At 41.0% G+C, this 18803-nt stretch overlaps 1 protein-coding gene across 1 annotated transcript in view; it reads right to left on the bottom strand.

Moving 5' to 3' along the window:
* The window catches only part of abca12 (ATP-binding cassette, sub-family A (ABC1), member 12), a 52749-nt gene that overhangs the window by 12887 nt on the left and 21059 nt on the right, over nt 1-18803 (bottom strand). Inside the window, exons 30-53 of the mRNA XM_062565110.1 lie at nt 16923-17122; nt 16690-16766; nt 15552-15682; nt 15239-15409; nt 13771-13935; nt 13334-13529; nt 12462-12601; nt 11975-12094; nt 11738-11828; nt 11150-11329; nt 10539-10830; nt 9600-9714; nt 8991-9320; nt 8362-8431; nt 8124-8258; nt 7166-7333; nt 6781-6964; nt 6049-6267; nt 5688-5884; nt 4023-4180; nt 3155-3382; nt 2879-3017; nt 2217-2463; nt 933-1019 (exon numbers count right to left, since the gene is read on the bottom strand). Of these exons, the coding sequence (XP_062421094.1) occupies nt 933-1019; nt 2217-2463; nt 2879-3017; nt 3155-3382; nt 4023-4180; nt 5688-5884; nt 6049-6267; nt 6781-6964; nt 7166-7333; nt 8124-8258; nt 8362-8431; nt 8991-9320; nt 9600-9714; nt 10539-10830; nt 11150-11329; nt 11738-11828; nt 11975-12094; nt 12462-12601; nt 13334-13529; nt 13771-13935; nt 15239-15409; nt 15552-15682; nt 16690-16766; nt 16923-17122 (4040 nt within the window). The remainder of the gene's footprint in view (nt 1-932; nt 1020-2216; nt 2464-2878; nt 3018-3154; nt 3383-4022; nt 4181-5687; nt 5885-6048; nt 6268-6780; nt 6965-7165; nt 7334-8123; nt 8259-8361; nt 8432-8990; nt 9321-9599; nt 9715-10538; nt 10831-11149; nt 11330-11737; nt 11829-11974; nt 12095-12461; nt 12602-13333; nt 13530-13770; nt 13936-15238; nt 15410-15551; nt 15683-16689; nt 16767-16922; nt 17123-18803) is intronic.

Genomic DNA, 18803 nt, shown 5'->3' with positions numbered 1-18803 from the left:
TGCCTGAGGTGAATGATAATGCTGCATGATTATACAGACTCAGCTCCACAATACATCTTGAAACTGAGTTGATATGATCGCTAGTAATCAGTGCTAAAAACATGAGTGCATATGGTGGCAAAAATGTGCAACCATTCATAGAGCTCGCAGGATTTTTGTTAGGTTAGGACCTAATTATTTGTTTGAGGAACAGTTTCAAAAGCTGATTAACATTGTGTGACATTTACTGGGTGACGTGATGTCCAAATATTCCACATTGGGTTTTCTGCCAAATGCCTTCAGGGACACTTTAGAATGTGAAATTTAAAACGGAGATCGTAATAACAGCCGTGTATTTGCACACAGATGCAAACCTGTCACTTCAGATATAAACTAGTCAAAAACTATGGTCATAGTCTCCACCATAACAAACGTTTTCTGTATATGAATCAGCACCCTTTCAGTTATTGTCGTTATGTTATGAAGTTCTATAATCACATATCAAACAAAATATACCATCTCTTTTACACCACAAGATATCTTTCTCTCATTCACTCTCCTCCCATCATTTTATTTCTTTTGACAGAGCGTTTTAAAATGCCACTGAGGTCTGGTTCATGAGTGTCAAAATTGATTTAAGTGCCTGTAAGGGAGAAATCTCCCCTATAAACACAGTGTTCATGGAATACAAAGCAGAGTGCTCATGCAGGCTTTCAGCCACATACTGTACGTTGAGCTGAGCGGCAAGAAAGAAAGAGGGAGGACATGGGAAAGACTGGGGAGCGAGGGCAGCAGGAATCAGACAGGGGAAGAAAGATCGAATGAAATGATGAGGCATGAAACGGGTGAAATATGAAAATAACATGTGAAAAGGGGTGGAATGCAAAGGGAAACTGTGACACCAAGAGTATCGCTGACAAATGAAAGCTGGCGTTTGAGGTGAGATTACATACGGGTTGTCAGACTCGAGGCAGGCGTTATCGATCCCAGGGAATGACGTCATGGTGTCCTCCAGCTTGGTGGAGCCAGGATTCTGGTCACTATGGAGTCATAAAATTAAACAGTCAACCTCAACTCAGAGGGTACACAGGTGTTTCAGTGAACTACACCACAAAAAATTCTATTACTCAATAACTCTGTTTAATAAGGCTCCAACATGGCAGAGCGGTCTGACTTTATAGATTTATTCAAATCTATTTTGAATGGCATTTACTAACTACTATATTATAGTATATCATTATTACATATGATATATAGAAATCTTATATGGATTTGCTACTTTGAATTCAAGCAAATGCTTTTTTGTTCATTTAATCCTTCCCTTTTAATAAAAACCGATCAATACAAATTCATGTCATTGCATATATATGGCTTAGAGCAAAGTCTTAAAATAAAATACTCTAAAATAAGACAACTAGGACCTTCCTAAGCACAAAACTATAATTAATCTTTTTCAAATATATATATTATTTTTTTAATCACTCAAGTATATCAAGCTGAAGAAGACTTGGCAGAGCGTCCATGTAGCCTTTGATATGAATTGGGACCCGAGCATTTTCTCCCTGGCCACATATCCCTTGATCAAACAGTAGAAGACATGTAGCAACCTCCTGTCTCTCTCCCCTTGATCTCACATGTCATCACAATCGTCTCTTTTCCTCACATTCTCGCTCTCCTGCCCTCCCCTTAAGTCTATATGCCCTTCATCAAACTGCAGCTTTAAACTCATTTCATATCAAATAAAAGCTGTGCCCCACAAACGAAGGAACCTAACGGAACAATCAAGCCAACAGTTGCATCAAAGTTGCAGTTTGCAGCTCTTTGGTTTTAAATGTAATCTTTTAGCATCTCTTAAGTGGCACAGTAAGTTTCTTATAAAACACCAGAACGTAGCATGGCAACACAATATCTTGCAAGCTTTGCCTCAAACTTTGATGATATGTTCATAATTGACCACATTTATACAGTAAAATGTCTTTAGCAGCTTTTTGAGATTGCTTAAAAAAAACCATTTATGTATTTAGCTTGGAAAAAACTATTTTTTCACAGATATTGGTGTGATCATTTCTCATGGGAATTGCCCTGACCGTATCAAATAAATAAAAGAGCAGAGCTTCAGAGTTCTATTGAACCCCTCTAAAGATGCTTGGCGTAAAATCACCCCGGTTAACCTTATTTGCTTCTCTGTCCTCCCACCTCCAATGCTCCCTTGTAGTGTATTTTCCATGGGGACTGACCTGAAGAAGGAGTAGCTGGGGGAAAAGCTGTAGAGTGCAGGGCTGAGCTCCAGCTCTGGATAATGCTGCAGGTCGCTCTTGACGGAGCTCATCCCCATGGCGATCACCATGAACAGAACAGGGAGTAGGATCTGGGAGATCAGGCCCTTCCAGTCTCTGCGGCTGTGGTGGAACCTCTTGACCATGATGGCTGCCATCTGCTGCCATGCCAGGGCCACGCCGCGCACCGTGGATGGACCGGTAAGCTCTGGGACACATTGGTGAAGCAATTTTGACAGAATTTCATCAATTCGGTTCCGTCTGCTTTCTATCTCCAGAGCATGCTGAGCTAAAGGTTAACGGGTGGATTGGATCGCAACAGATGTCAGTGCAACAGTGTTCATTTTGGCAGCTAATTTTGATTTAGTCTTATCAAAACATCAGCCAAATGACCCGTTTCAGAACAAATACAGAATCCCTTTGTGTTAACCATAGTTTTTATTTTCAAAGATCCGTTTTCATCACGTTCTGTAAACTACTGTAGGTCAGCTGCAAGTAGTATACTTTAAATATTTGAGTACAGCAATGAAAATCTAAAACGACTGCACGATTGTATAAAGATTGACTTAAAAAGAAAAATAGCAGTTTTACAGCATTATCCCAGCATACATTATTTTGCTTACTGATTTTGTCACCAAAGCCGGACTGGCTTCCGCTGGAGTCTGAAGTGAAGCCGTCGATGGAATCATTGTCAGAAATTGTTTCTGAGATAGACAGGAGGCTTTTCTCAGTCCCATCTTCATGAGTCAACTGGAGGAACACCTACACAGACAAAAACAAACCATGACCTTTTGAGCATGTACAAAAGAACATATCCGAAAAATTGTACAGCTTGTAATTATGCTTGTAGGACAATATGATCAAGTTCATGAGCATTTAAAAAAAAAAAATGCACTGACCTCCTCTAGGGTGGTGTCAGAGATGCCATAGCCCCCCAGCTGCAGAGCATCCAGGTTGGTGTCCAGTGCGGTCAAAAGGGAGCGGTATGAGGCGGCGTTGGAAGAGGTGAAGGAGGGCAGTGAGTAGACCAGGTCGCCCCCAAGGGCCTCCTTCAGGCGAGCTTCTGGTACATGAGCTTGGACGAAAGCCTTCAGCTCAGCGTTGTCGATCTGCTCGGAGTTCTGCGTCTGAAGAGAGGAAAGCAGGAACTGATTATGGCGTAATTCATTATCAACACTGCAGCTTTATTTCTCACAAGAAAAAAATCTGCTTATTTTGAGACGTATATTTTCCACCGTTCTACCCCTGCTAACATAATCAATTTCGGAATTTTGCTACACAGAGAAGGCATTTGCTTAAAAAAAAAAAACCTACATTATATGCTAGATTAGCAAAGCAGTGCAAGATATAGTGTGATGAAAAAAGTGTGAGCCAGTTTAAAGCAGGCAGCAGAGAATTACTTGTGTTAAATTTAACCTATTTAGCAGTTTTCCAATACATCTAAAATAACTCACTCTATTGCAGTATGTATTGTGTGCAACTGTAGAGTCTAACATGGCAGAAATAAAACCAACAATTGAATTACACATGAACAGGCCAGCTCCTTGGTTATAATGTGGAATGATATCTTTAATGGTGACTATGCATTGTCATAAAAAATCTGAGTAAAATGCATTGTAGATATTTTCTCACTTCTCAGATAAAAGTTTACTTTACTAGTTTACTTCCCCAAGTTAAAGTTAATAGTAGAAAGTTAACATGGCGCACCAGGGAAACATTGATTATTTGACCAGTTTAAAAAAAGGTGGTGACTGGCAGGAGGAATACCTTCTTGGTGAGAGTGAGCTTGTGGCCCTGACCGAGCTTGTCCTTCAGGTGGAAGGGAGATCCACAGCATTTTAAACCTCCTCTCTCCAGAAAGGCAATGCGGTCGCTCAGTACTTCAGCCTCATCCAGGTGGTGGGTGGACATGATGACCGTGCGATCTGCAAGACACAGACATAAAACATCCTGAATTATTTTGTGTGTGGGTCATTATACCATTCCCTAAACCATGAGTACAACAGCTGAAGGCATTGTGTGAATATTAAGCAATGTAGTACGTGAAAATCCAATAATTCTGTGTCAGCTAAATGCCCATATTTAGATTACATTCACCAGCTACGGTGATCTGTTGAACCCTGTAGGAGTTTCAAGTTTTGAGAAGGGTGGAACAACAACACTGAAGAAATATTCAAAGTTATTTTCCATAATTTCCTATTCTTGTGACTTCATGTTGGCGTTTTAAGTTTAGCTGTAGACATGCTCAAGTACGCATCAACTTACAATTACGACTTCCGAATAAACAACCAAAACAACAGAAATCACAACAAAGTCACACATGAGCTGTGTCGTTCACATACAAATCATCAGAGGCGCACAAACAGCGAGCAAAGAATGTTTATTTATAATCCCTGAGACGGGGCCAATTACGCAGGCAATTTTTTTTTCTTTCACAGCTACAATTGAATGTCATTTAGCCGTCTCCCTGCAATTGCTGCTACAACTCAAAGACAGCTTAAAGAAAAAGTACTGGATTTATTTTTCATGAATTCAGTCATACGTGTGGACAAGAAAAACCTCTCCGTGGTTTGCTACAGGTTCCTGCTCTTGTGCCGCTGTCCTTCTTAACAAATAAGCAGTTGAGAGGCGTCTTCAGTGGAAAACACTCGAGCTGCAGAGTTCGGAGCGCCTGGGCCATGTGATTGGTTGCACTACAGAAAACAGAAACCCTTCACAACATTTGGGTTGGGGTCTTCTGGTTGCAAAACAAGGAATTAGAAAATCATAAATATATAGTAGAGGCAGACACGAGGGGGACTTAAAAGTAATACGGAAAACCAATTCCATAACGAATGGGAATCAACGTAATTCAGCCAGGGCTCTTGAGATCTGCCCTGTGAGTGTTTGTCAGAAGCCTTGCTGCTGCATTATGCACTAACAGTCGATGAGTAATTGCACCATGATTGAGGCAGTAGTACATAATGAATTGCAGTAGTCAAAGCGAGACAAAATTAAAGTCTTAATTAGGTGTGAATAACTTGTTCAACAATGATTTTGGGGAGCTCGGGTCTGACAGACGACCTTTTTTGGATTATATGAATATTTGAAGCTTGTGTTGTTGAATCTTTGATGGAAGCACTGCAGGGAATCCAGATTGTTATGATTTCCAAGACTGAACTAAAGTCACGGATAATATGGCCACACACACACACACACACACACACACACCAAATGTTGAGCTTTGCGGGACGCCAACGGAGAGAATACTTGTTTTGTTTGGTAATTATTTTCTCCTTCTGCTGCTCTTTATCTCTGCTTATTATCATCATTGGTATTAGAGCTAACAGTTAAAATTACAGCAACAGTAGTATTAGCTGTACTTTATATTTCAGTAAAGAGTTAGTGAAATCAAATTCATGTTGAATGAGTGTGTATATCTCAGAGACTGACTTTTCTTGTACTGGATGACAATGTCCCAGATGTTGCGCCTGGAGCAGGGATCCACTCCAGTTGTTGGTTCATCCAGAACCACCAAGCGAGAACCCCCTATGAAGGCAATGGAGATTGAGAGCTTGCGCCTCATGCCGCCTGACAGGTTGCCCACCCGCTTGTGTCTGTGGGCGTGCATGTCGGTCTCCTCCAGGATCCTGGTAGGGGAATCAAACAAAAGCACATCAAGCAAACCGGATTTCATTTTATTGGTTGAATAATATTGGTAGTCTAAAAAGTGTTGCCTGGCCCTGGCCACGACACTCTTACAGTGCATTTTGATACTGAGCGTGCTCCGTGTTAACGATGATCGGCCACTCACTTGCGGACTTGCTCGTGCAGTTCCCTGGAGGACCAGTGTGGAGCCTTGAGCTTGCCGTAGAGCAACAGGTGCTCCTTGGTGGTCATGTGGTCAAAGAGGACGTCGTATTGCATGCAAACCCCGAGCTCTTTGCGAACTTCATTGATGTTGGTCTGCATGTCTCTGCCGTACACCTCAATGGTGCCCGAAGATGGTGCGAAAAGGCCAGTCAGGAGAGACCTAAGCGCAAAGACCATTTACAATGAGTTATTTCTCATTTTGGTTATTTTACGTTTCTTATTTGGGAAAAATATATAAGTACAAAAATACATTTGTTTGTTTTGTACTTTCTTCTTACAGCACTTTCCTGTTAAATTATATCAAAAGGGCACGGAATCCCTTCTTAAGGTTAAGGTTGTTTTCAACATTGTTGAATCTTATTTGCATACATCGTGAGCTGCTCTGGGCAAGAAACTCAGCAAAAATTGTCGAATTGAAAATGTAAATTGAAGTGCTCCAGTCAACAAAAAACTTGCAGAGCTAATCTCTACAATAGCTGTCCTAGATTTGGACAAAACAATCCACCTGTCAGCAGAAGACCATTCAAAAGGGGTCTGTTGAATAAAAGGGCGCACAAACCAAATTGAACAGACACAAGACTTCAGAATAGGAATTAGGTTATATGCTTTTGAATACATTTTACGACTTGCAATTTACAACTGTGGGAATGGAGAAACACTGTGCCACACATACATTGTGGTGGTCTTGCCGGCGCCATTATGACCAAGCAGTGAGGTGACGTGGCCCTCGTAGAAGGAAACATTAAGGTTTTCAATGGCTACTCGGTCGCCGTATCTCTTGCTGAGACCATAGAGAGAAACCCCCACTGGGAGGTCTGAGAAGTTCTCCCCAGCGAGAGAGGACAGAGTGCTCTGGCCTGAGAGAAACATGGAGACAAAGACAAATTATAAATCATACTCACAGGGAACGGGAATAAAATGAGGTGTTTGAGTTAGGAAAAAAAATGACATTAAAGGAAAGACATCATGTTCAATACTTCAAAACACAACAGGAGACAACATCGCTTTTTTGTTATCTGCTGCTAGATAGTACAATGTCATTTTTTTCCTCTCTGTACCTTTTCCCTTGTCGTCATCGTCGCCGAAGACGGGCTGGTTTTTCTGCATGATGTTGGTGAAGAGGAGTCCTTTTGCCACTCTACCGTTTGACTTAACGCAACAGCACAGGTCGGCCCAGAAGGAGGCCTGGAAGGGGAAGTACCATGGCGCAGGGAGGCCGTACTTTCCTAAAAAGGTAAAATGAGAACCCAGGACTTCTCATTAAATCATGAAAAATGATCACTGACTTATATCCCTCAATTAAGAACATTTGTACAGGATGCAAGCACTACTTTACTAATTAGCTATTATTTTTCAAAATTATTGTCACAGCCCAGAACACCAATTATTTTATCAGTTTTAACACTGAATCTATGCATCAGATTTAATCTTCATATCCAACCAGGGTTTACATTAGCATTAAGGGGATTGTTGCTTTAATGTTGCTGTCCATTCACTCCACACCAGCAGCAGCTGCAGCGTTCACCCCTTCAGTGCATTCTCAAACACATGCTTCTTGAATGGTCTTTTTAAAATAAGGAACAAAAACACGACAGTTATCATTAAGGTGCAAATGTTTGCAAAGAAAGGTCAGATTTCTCCCATCCTCACCAACCTTGTCAGTAACTTCATAAAACTCATTTAAATTATTATACGCTGCCTCTTTGCTACACGCTGCTGTCGCCTCCGTGCATTTCTTTTTTTTTTTATGACGCAAGCGGCGGTGCGACGCTGGTGGCTGGTGTTGCCAGATTGGGTGTTTTTTCCGCTACTTATTATGGCGCGTTTACGGTGATTAGCTGTCTAATACTGTTGTGATATGTGCTAAAGCTGCCATTACTCTTACATCTTAACAGTTAAATGGGCTAAAGTATAATCCAGCAAAGTAAAGCTAATCCCCATTAACTGTGTTAAATGTTCTAAATTGAATACAGACCAACTATACAGACTTAATTCTTATCTGATTTTACAGTTTACCTGGAAATACCATGCGGATGTAAGCCCCAATGATGAAGTAGAGGATGGAGTCGATGAGCAGCAGCCAGCACAGCCAACCGAACGAAGATGTGTCTCCAGCTATGGGCGAGGTGTATGAATTGCTCCACTGAATGCCTGCAGAGGTCAAAAGACGATGTAATTTGTTTCCCACGGACTAAAATAGCTTGTACATAAAAGAAATTGAAATAGATGCATTCACATGTCTGTATACACATACCTTCTCCTTGGGATTCGTACCGAGACACATATTGACTGGCATAACTAAAACAGCTAGGGGAAAACAAACCCTGTAGGAAAGAGAAATAATAGTTTACAGACTTGACAACCTTGTGTGAAAGTTTTTGTTCAATGCAAACAAGGATTTAGATTGAGTGAGTTATCCCTGACCTCCAGTTAATTATCATATCAGACAAAATAACAAACAAAAAAAATATATGCATTGAGTAAAAGTGCACAACTTAGGTCAGCATAAGAAGGCAGGTTAACTGTGCCTTACAAACATAGCATTTGTAAACTGTGAGTTTGCCTTGCACTACGATACTGCAGGCTAAAGCCACCATTCACACAGACATTTTCATAAAGAAGCTGCCTTTTTGAGGCTGTGGTAATGTATTTTCAACCCTACTGTCAGTCAAATTGTTTTATTGGATAAAGTAAATGGATGGAGCAAATACAATTTATAGAACAAATCAAAATGTCTGCATCATTCTATGTATATCTCTCTGTTCAATGCTATGTATAATGTAGGGGAGCTAACATTATTGCTTTCTTATTATACTTGTACATAAATACCACAGTACGAGTACTAGTTAATATGCAAGAGGAATGACAGAGGGGGTTTCTTACCAGAGCGGCCTTCTGGGAAAAGGTAAGTTTTGTCTCCACGGCCACGACCATAATGAAAGGGAAGAAGAAGAGGATGTAAAGTAGACTTGCACTAAGGCCAGCGATGTAAGTCTTGTCGAAGAGGGAACTGATGAGGTAACTGAACGACAAGATGCTCAAAGCGTAATCGCACAGGTACAAGAAAAGGAGGAAAGAGTCACTGTTGGGAAGAATGCTGCCGAATTTCAGCACCAATGTGAGGAAGAAGACGGTCAAGAGCAAGTAAGCGGTGCACTCCAGGAACCAGGCGAAGAAGTGGCTGAGCGGGTTTACTCCCATCATTTTCATGTACTGTGGGAAAAGCAAGAATAGCAATGGATGTAAAACTCAAGAGGGCCGACAGAAAAATAATCCTTGGGGCTTTGTGGGTGGTTAACATTTGATGCTGTGTTCAAAACAAAGAGAAGAGCTATGCTTAGCACACTGGCAACTACTTAATGTAAATTAATTTATATAATAATTTATATAAAAACACAAAAAACAGGACATCAGGACATGGACAGGACACCTTAGAAAGCCCCAAGTCAGTGGCAAGTTTTCTCTTTTTTACAAGTGAAAAAAAAACCTTACCTCGTGCAGCCTCAGCTCTCTCTCGTATACCAGTTTCTTCACAAAATCGGCCACAAACAGCACCCAGGCTAACATCAATATGATGGGGAAGACAAAAGAGATGGCCTCCAGGAACCTGGGGAATACAGAGGTGTGCGCCGTCAGCCAAATTTCTAGAAAACGTAACATCCCATCACTGTCAACAACCGCGGATGAAAAGGCCTATCATCCGGTCACTGGCCTGCCAGAGAGACAGATGAAGGGAAAAATATAATATTTAAAGGGGGTAAAGGATTTTTGACAACCATTTGTCTATCCTTTTATTATTTAGGCAAAATAAATGCCTCTACAATTCTCTCTATTTTTTACTTGTTCATTTCTGAGGCCTAATACATTCATTGTTTTTTTTTAAACTACACAGCTATATGACATAGCTCAAATCAGGATTTTTGCTGACTAATACATCATGATGAAAGTTCTCAAGTTGGTCAGAAGGCTACCGGCCTGAGACGATGGTCCTGCGGTTCTGAGATGAGATACCAGCGGTCCAGGGCAAACACAACCATTACAGTCAAACATGATTTGTTGGCATTTTCTAAATTAGATATATAGTACAGAGATGAGAGGTTTTCCTGAATAGCCTGAAGGCGGTTTGAGTGTATGCATGTATGGTCTTCAAAGATGAATGCACAATAAAAGTGAATATTCATGCACATAGTGCAGGCCCAATTATAATGTGAAATATTCCTGTGAATGACTACTTAGTGTCGGTCCCAAGTGGCAAATAAATAATGAGAGAGAGCATGCATTATTCCACATCAATGCCTGTACTTTCCCCGAGAGACACCAAGGAACGTGTTTACGTTTCTATGCATGCATCCACAAGGGAGCGTACTCATGTGGTACATGTGTGTGGTTGTTGTATGTATCAGTGTGCATCGATGTAGTCAGGGGACTCACTCATCCCGATAGTGGCAGGGATAGGGGAAGGGCTGCAGCTGGACGGCTGGCTCTGTGACTCTCTGTCCGGTCTGGGTCTCAATGATGGCGCGGTCGATGTTCTCCTGCAGGTAGACAAAGCCGCGGTTGTAGCGCAGCGTCTGCCTGCTCGAGATGTGGCTGTCCTTGTAAAAGTAAGGTTCCCGGGTTCTGTCGGTACGCATGACGTTGTCCATGTGCATGCGGATGGTGTAGCTGACTTTGGGAGGCAGGGAGGAGGTGGCAGAAGCTTTGGGAAGCTTGAAGATGACACCTTGAAGACAGATCGCAGCATCTCAATAAACACTTTGTGTTGATAGAATTCCAACACCAGGATATCCCTTATGTTCCATGTCCAAATAAAAGGTTGCAGAGTGTGATCTTGTGTAAGCAGCCTCATCTCATTTGGCATCAATAAGGTTCAATAAGGTGGATACTTTGCCTCTGTCCCAGGCTTGGATAAGAAACGGAGAAGGGATGTAAGTGGGATGGGGAAGGATTAATCAATATCAGATATCACTGTGGATGAACCCTCTGGACTGACTCTGCTGTTTCCCAATAAAGCTTGTCCATTGTACCCTAGATTTACTCACTTGCGTAGAGATCGCGGCTTTTGGCGAGGTTCTGAGCCCTAGTGTTGAGCTCATCTTCAGAGTCGTAGCCATGGTAACGGTCAAACTTGATACAGGAGGAGATGTTCACCATCAGGCTCGACAAGGTGGTGATCTGGTTCATTATGTCTTTGTTGTTCTCCAGCATGACGGTCATGTTAGCTTTGGAAAAAAAGATATTTAGAAATTGTCAATGTTAAAGAAACGCAGTTTCAGATTATTTTCACTTTGATTAAGAAAAGACATTTGGGGTGTCTGTGTGATGTCATGACCTGTCATGTTATATATTGAGTGAGGATGAAATATGGCCTGACAATAACACGTTATCCAATTAAATACCTGTGCATCAAAGCCGGACCATTAAAAAAAGACTGGCATGCACAAACCACCTCAAGGAGAGACATCTTAAGAAATGCACGTTGAAATGAGTTCAAGGCTTGCTTTAACTCTATGGAGCCGACCTATTTTCTAATAGCGTGGACATTTTACAAGCAATACGAGAGGGATGAATGTAAAGGTAAGCCTGCTGTCTGCAGCTCACAAAAGTAAGACCTTCATGTGCTCACTCACAGAAGTTGTTGAGGGTCTCCTTCATTCTGTCGACATTGATGTCTGTCTGCATCTCAATGAAATTCTGAACAAAGGAATTGCCGAGGGAATTCTGGCAGGAGGAGAGAGAGGGAGAGACGATGCACAACATCAATCTTCTGCTGCGGAAACTCGTCGCAGACCCCCGCAAAGTTTATCTCCTGAATTTTGGTGATCCAGGAAGAATAATTAAATATACAGGAGATCAAGTTGTTTTACCTGCAGCATCGGCAAAGTGTGTGTGAGTATTTCGGCAGAGTTTATGATGTAGTTGGAGGATTCAATCCAGTCCTCGGAGTACTTTCGAAGATTCGCAAAGTCCTGCAAGGTGGCATTGGCCTGTACAAGGAGAGGACAAGGACGAGAACGTGAGTATCAGCAAGGTTTCATAACCTGCTGTGTGGGTGTGCGTGGCTTGCTCAAAATCTTCTTTAAAAGAGGGTCACAGTAGGAGATGGTGGTGCATACAAATATGTGTAAACTCCCTGCAACACAGTATTTTGTGTTTACTGCATTCCAGTCGAGGTGCATGGAGACTACAAAAGGAACCTATCGCTTCGAGGAGGTAGAAATGGAAGTGGTAAAAAAACACTGTAAAAGCTTGAAAGTCAGAGGAGGGTTTTTTGAGGATTTAGCACATAGAGTTCATAAAGGTCATAAAGGAATCAACCATGTGAGAAGATGGTTGTGTTATGCCAGTATGTACCTTCTCCATTATGGCCCTGGTGACAGGTGTGTCGGGGGTATACAGAATTTGTCCCATCAGCATTGGTTTGAGGAAGGCCCATGCGATCGCTCCTCCAGTGGTGTTCACCATGTCCAGGTACATGTTCATACAGAAGGGAGCTACACAGAGAAAGACGAGCTGAAGAACCATTACACAAACAAACGTTTTTCATGAATATATTCATTGAGTTTGAGGATCATGGATCAGGGTGCCGGTGTCATTTAATCTTGTCTCATTTGTTGAAAAGGCCGACAATAAATAAAGGAGTCTGTTAAAGCTGGCATTGACAGCTTTGGAAAAACAGTGGGCAGGCAGGTAACCCGTCCAACATGTCATTACGCTCATGTGTCCTTTTTTGACAGCCTAATAACAGTCATATGCCACAAAAACTAATGTATTCTTCTTCTTCTTTTTTGTCAGTATTTGATTTATTCATTACTGTCTGAATGACAACTTTGCTATTGAGTCTTTAAAACCCATTCCAGAGCCCAGACACAAAAACTACTGTACAATCTGTAAAAATAGTCTAAAATATGTAGTTCTAACAATACCGGATAGGATTTTTCAATAAGAAAAAGAAAAAACAAAACTGTGAGCAAACGTTTGAGTACTCAGAGTTGGTGGTTTTCTCATTTATAAAAAGTATTTGTTATTTGCAATGTACCTCTTTTTTTAGATATTTTCATTGCGTATGTTGTCGAGGTGATAAGATATAAATCGCTGAGAATTATTTTGATACCTAAGGACTACTATGAATAAGACTGAATAACAAGACCAACAAATATACCGTTAAGAATGGTTACTGCACTCAAGATAACATTCAGTTAACAAAAGCCCCGAGTTTAACATACTGGCATTCGGTGGAATCTTGAACCTCTCGATCATCTCCTCCCTCTGGCGCTGGTCAGGGAAGGAGGAGTTTGACTCCGGCGTGATGGGGAGTTTTGAGATTCCGAGCAGAGCCAGGATTCCTTTGCTGCACAACGCTCGAGAGAGGGTGACAAACGTTGCTTTGCTGGAGATGGTGCTCCTCTTTCCCCTCACCAGCTGAGGAAAGGTAACTTTTTAATACTTCATGATTTTCATCAATTCCAAAATGAATAATGTGAGGACATACTGAAAACATGCCAAAAATAAAGGTTATGTTGCCTAAACCAGTTCCCTTCAAGCAGTATGGTCACAGGGATATTACTTAAACCGCATTCATTAAGTTTAGTGATCACACAGTGATAGTTAACACAGAGATACATTGTGGCTAGTTCACTGTATAGAAGAAAAGACGATTTACTTGGTGAAATTCTGGGTTGGCCACCAGGTTGAGGTCTTTGACGTGGAGCATGAAGGTTTGAAGCTGATCCACAGCAGGAAGAAGTGTGTCCATCATGTTGGTTAAAGCCTCAGCCATCTGCAGCAAAACTCCCGCCAGGCTCTGCAGTTCTTCAGACAAAACCATCTGAAAGACAGGGACCAGCATTTAAAAAGTCTTCAGTTTCTTTAACTGTTTTCAGGTTAAAGAAAAAAATGCAAAGCAGTTTTCTTGGCAGTGCAGTTTTCTTTCTATTTGCAAATGTTTACTTATTTTTTTATTAATTTCTTGTAAATGGTTTAAAAAAAGATGTTGAACCACACAGACAACATTTACATTTGTATTTATTGTAAATTCCTCACCCATTTCTGTTTAACCTGGTTCATAGAATAATTACCAGCGTCAGTATTCATGTATATATACACTGTATATTTAAAATATATGATCATGTATTAATGGTCTGAGCTGGAAACCGTCCAAGGGAAGGGAGTTAATTATGTAGACCTCTGTTTAATCCAGGGCTTTTATGTCCCACACAAATCTTGAGACGATCGTACATCATTCATAGAAATCTTTAAAAGGAACCAGGAACAGGAAGTGACTGCACTAAATGAGAACATTAATTATTCTACATTCAAATTAGGTTTGTTTTATGTCAATGCATTCCATCTCACAAGGTGTGTCGCATCGTCTTAATATCAGAACCATACTTCTGTAATCTGATCATGTTATTTGTTGTGCAAACTACGTAATATTTAAAGGGTGGTGGGGGGGGGGTGGGTCCATTTGAAGTAAAATGTGTCGTTTACAAGACTGTGTTAAAGTTCTGTGTGGGGTTAGGGTTAGTGTATCCAGAGTATGAGCCAACTAGGTTGAGAAAGGACATCAACTTGGCTGCGCTTCTTTTTGGGGTTTCTCAGAGTAAGCAACATGACACCTTGACTCCCCAATAAAATCCCTAATTGCCTGAGTTAGAGGTTGTGCATAGAATGCAGATTTAGGAATAGAATCACATTTTCCTCAATGTGACAGCTATTTTTTATTTCACCTCTAGTCATGCTTCTTTAAATGGAAAAGAGGAAAAGAGGCTACCACAGATGGCCGTAATGTTTTTTTTAAATTACTGTATTGAGGGAACTAAATTCGTTTTGGGCTTAGTTTTCATAGATCAAAAGGAAAAACATCAGTTATGAAATACCTTTTATGTAAAAGTGTGAAGGAGCTTTGTCTGAACATTTTAATGAACATTTCTCTTCTTTCCTCAAAAAAAACACACTGTGGCATTAACCAGGTTTGTCGCAGCCCAACAAAAGTGATTGCTTTAGCCATTACATAGCAATTACACACATTTTCTAAGTAAAAGAAGAAAAAAAAAACACTTTTTGGGAAAATGTAAATATAATAATATTTTTTTCTTTTGACAAAATACTCCATTTGAATTCAGTCTTACTCTGTAGATGACTTTTTCCATGTTGATATGCCGAGCAAACAGCAGTGAGAAGCTGTACCACTGTTCAAAGGACAAGGAGCAGAAGGTCTGCAAGATGGCCGCGTCCGTCGCTTTCATTTTCAATGCTGCTGGGGAGCTGCAATGACGCAAGTTGACCAACCAGGACAGGATCTGTTTCAAAAGCATTACGGGAGGTCAAAATCCGACAAAATCCGAAAAAGTACGACATGCAAAGAACAAAAGACATAAACATTCATCAACCCGTAAAAGGTCATTTGCATCAACTCATGCATATGGAGGCCCCCTTCCTCACCTCTACATTTTCTTTTGGCAGCATTGTTTCCATCAGGAGGTGGAGAGCAGCTTGGTCAAAATCCATGTGTTGCTGAACATCTAAAAGGAAGGCTGTTTTATTCCTCAGCAGGTCGCCCACTGCTACCGTTCCTGGAAAATGGTCACATGAGAGCAAATTGACCAGTGTATTATTTATTTATACACTGGACATTGACACAGTTGATTATATATATATATATATATATATATATATATATATATATATATATATATATATATAATCAACTGTAAACACACACACAACCTGTGCATTTAGTTTTACTTATTTAAGTTTTACTTATTTAAGTGTGCAAACTCCTAATTTATTTTGTTTCCAGGTGTATTTTTTCATTTCGTTCTTAGTAGAAGTAGGTGTCTTGGGAACCAATACTTCTGTGTAGTATTGTATGCCGATTGCATTCACTGATATAGAATAGGTGCAAAATCCTCCTTTGCCTTTACTTAGATCTTTTGTATTCGATTGTCAATTGACAAAAGAAAGAAACCTTTGAAAAGAGCTGCACTAGGCTGCTGTTTTCGAACTACTAAATGCCATCCACCGTTTTTTCAGCCAGCCCATCACAATGAAGGATGCACTGGTTTAGTGTTCGAAAAAGTGACAATGGAGAAACTGGCCGCTTTAGTAAGCCATCATTGTTATGTAATCTAGCAACAAGCAAAGCGGGGCATCAGACATGAATGTGCGACAGATGAGCTGAAATGAGTCTGTTGCTATGGAAACAAGTTTTGATATATTCTTTTCTTCTGATAGAACACTAAGATTCAATATTTTCAGTACAAAAGTAACCGTCGACCTAAATCTAAAGGATCAAAATTATCCCAATTAGTTTTTTTCTAGACATCAAAGTCAATTATTTTGCAAATGGGTAATCATTGTATAATTATCAAAAATTTGTCTTTCCTATGTGTCCGTCCCTGTGCTGATTTATAGATAGTTACCCAAGTAATAAGAGACAAAACAATCAGCATGGAGTAGAAAAATATGAGAAAAATATCTGGCGGCTCAGCTATAAAACAGTATAGTATAGAGTTGCAGGGATGTATAATGTCATATTTTGAAATAGAGCAACTTTGATATATATATATAAAGGTTTTACCTGGAGATGACAATTTGATGTTGAAAGAGCTCAGGTCGCTGGTGTCAAGGCCCAAACCGTGACTCAAAACAGAGGACCTGTAAACACATGCACAAAAACTGAAACTGAAGGAAAACAAATCACACAAAATGGGATAAAAGAGATAACGAACACAGACGACAAAGAGAGCAGCGTTCCCTTGCTAATTACGTAAAAGAAAAAAACATTCAACAAGAAGTAAGTAAACGCTGTACCAGTTTGAATGGACATTGTAGGCTTTGGGGTCTCCGATGACAGCCTCGAAGATGGTGTCGCTCAGTAAGGTTGAGTTCATCATCATATTCTCCACCAGGATTTGCAGGCTGGGAAGGAAGGTTTGACACAGCTGACCGGGCTCGATGGAGAGGGCCCACATCAGCAGACGCACAGACTCCGTGTTCTCCAAGGTGCAAACCTACAATAAATCAGTCACATAAGTACACTTTGGCCAAATCTCACGATCAAACCATAGCAACATTGATTGGTTGGTTTGACTTAGTTATTTCGTTGCCTATTTGTGTCTACTTTATGCTACATTCTTGTCCACTTTAAAGTAACTGGTTGGTTTGACTTATAGTTATTTCGTTGCCTATTTGTGTCTACTTTATGCTACATTCTTGTCCACTTTAAAGTAACAGGAGGGTCTTGCAAAAAAATAAATTTTCAAAAAGTAGTTCCCTCAAGTACCAGGCAAGCAGTTGGCTTCTGGCACAAAGTGGAGTCTACACATTAACAAGGTAACTTATACAAATTAATCACTTCTAATTAAAATGTACGGTGGCCGAGAAGGTTCAGACAAATACAAAAGCAACAACACAACCGCAAACGCCACAACACAACACGAACGCCGCAACACGAAAATACAAAAGCCACATCACAACCGCAAATGCCGCAACGCAACACAAACGGCGCAACACAACACGAAAGCGAAAACGGAAGTAGCTGCCCACGGGAGCGAGCGTATTTTGGAGGAACGCCCACGGGAGCGAGCGTATTTTGGAGGAACGGAGCTGGAGGATGCCAGATCGTTTAAGAAGTAAGTGAAACATGATTCCTTACTTTAACTGTAGCCGCAAGGAATCATGTTTCACTTACTTCTTAAACAATCTGGCATCCTCCAGCTCCGGTGTTACGTGCCGACTGGGTTTTTGAACCTACTGGTTTGGCTACGCGTGCGTGTTTGTTTTGCCCCGACAGCGGCAGATGTTGTCTGCCTCGGTCACCTGATCCGTCACACAGTCGCAAACATATTTCTGAAAATGTTCAAAATGTATCCCATATCCAATGCAGCGGTTATGATTGTATAAGTGAGCACTACATCACTGCTACGTATAAAGAAATAAATAAAAGAACATACGTTTATTAAAAGATCGCCACAACCTGGATTCGAACTCGCAGTCGAGCAAAATAGCAAAACTTTATAAGACGGCGGCGCTACGCCGTCGGCCAACCGAGCTGTCAAATGCCGCTACTGATTTCACTACTTATCATGAAATTGCAAATCGTCAGTGGCAAGAACATCTTTTGGTTCAGGGTGAGCCAAGACAACTGGTTTTTGGTGGCGTAGCGTGAAATACATAGTTCTGTCAGGTTTTCTAGCACATTGCCCAAGTAGGATTACTCTCTTAATAACATCTAAACGCGTAGCCAAACCAGTAGGTTCAAAAACCAGTAGGCACGTAACAACGGAGCTGGAGGATGCCAGATTGTTTAAGAAGTAAGTGAAACATGATTCCTTGCGGCTACAGTTAAAGTAAGGAATCATGTTTCACTTACTTCTTAAACGATCTGCCATCCTCCAGCTCCGTTCCTCCAAAATACGCTCGCTCCCGTGGGCGTTCCTCCAAAATACGCTCGCTCCCGTGGGCAGCTACTTCCGTTTTCGCTTTCGCGTTGCGTTGCGGCGTTCGTGTTGCGTTGTGGCATTTGCGGTTGTGATGTGGCTTTTGTATTTTCGTGTTGCGGCGTTCGTGTTGTGTTGTGGCATTTGCAGTTGTGATGTGCCTTTTGTATTTTGTGTTGTGGCGTTCGTGTTGCGTTGTGGCATTTGCGGTTGTGTTGTTGCTTTTGTATTTGTCTGAACCTTCTCGGCCACC

Source organism: Pungitius pungitius, chromosome 10 (genome assembly GCF_949316345.1).
Source record: "Pungitius pungitius chromosome 10, fPunPun2.1, whole genome shotgun sequence".
NCBI classification, from domain to species: domain Eukaryota; kingdom Metazoa; phylum Chordata; class Actinopteri; order Perciformes; family Gasterosteidae; genus Pungitius; species Pungitius pungitius.
The sequence above is the reverse complement of the archived record's forward strand: the minus strand, read 5'-3'. Positions and strand labels throughout refer to the sequence as shown.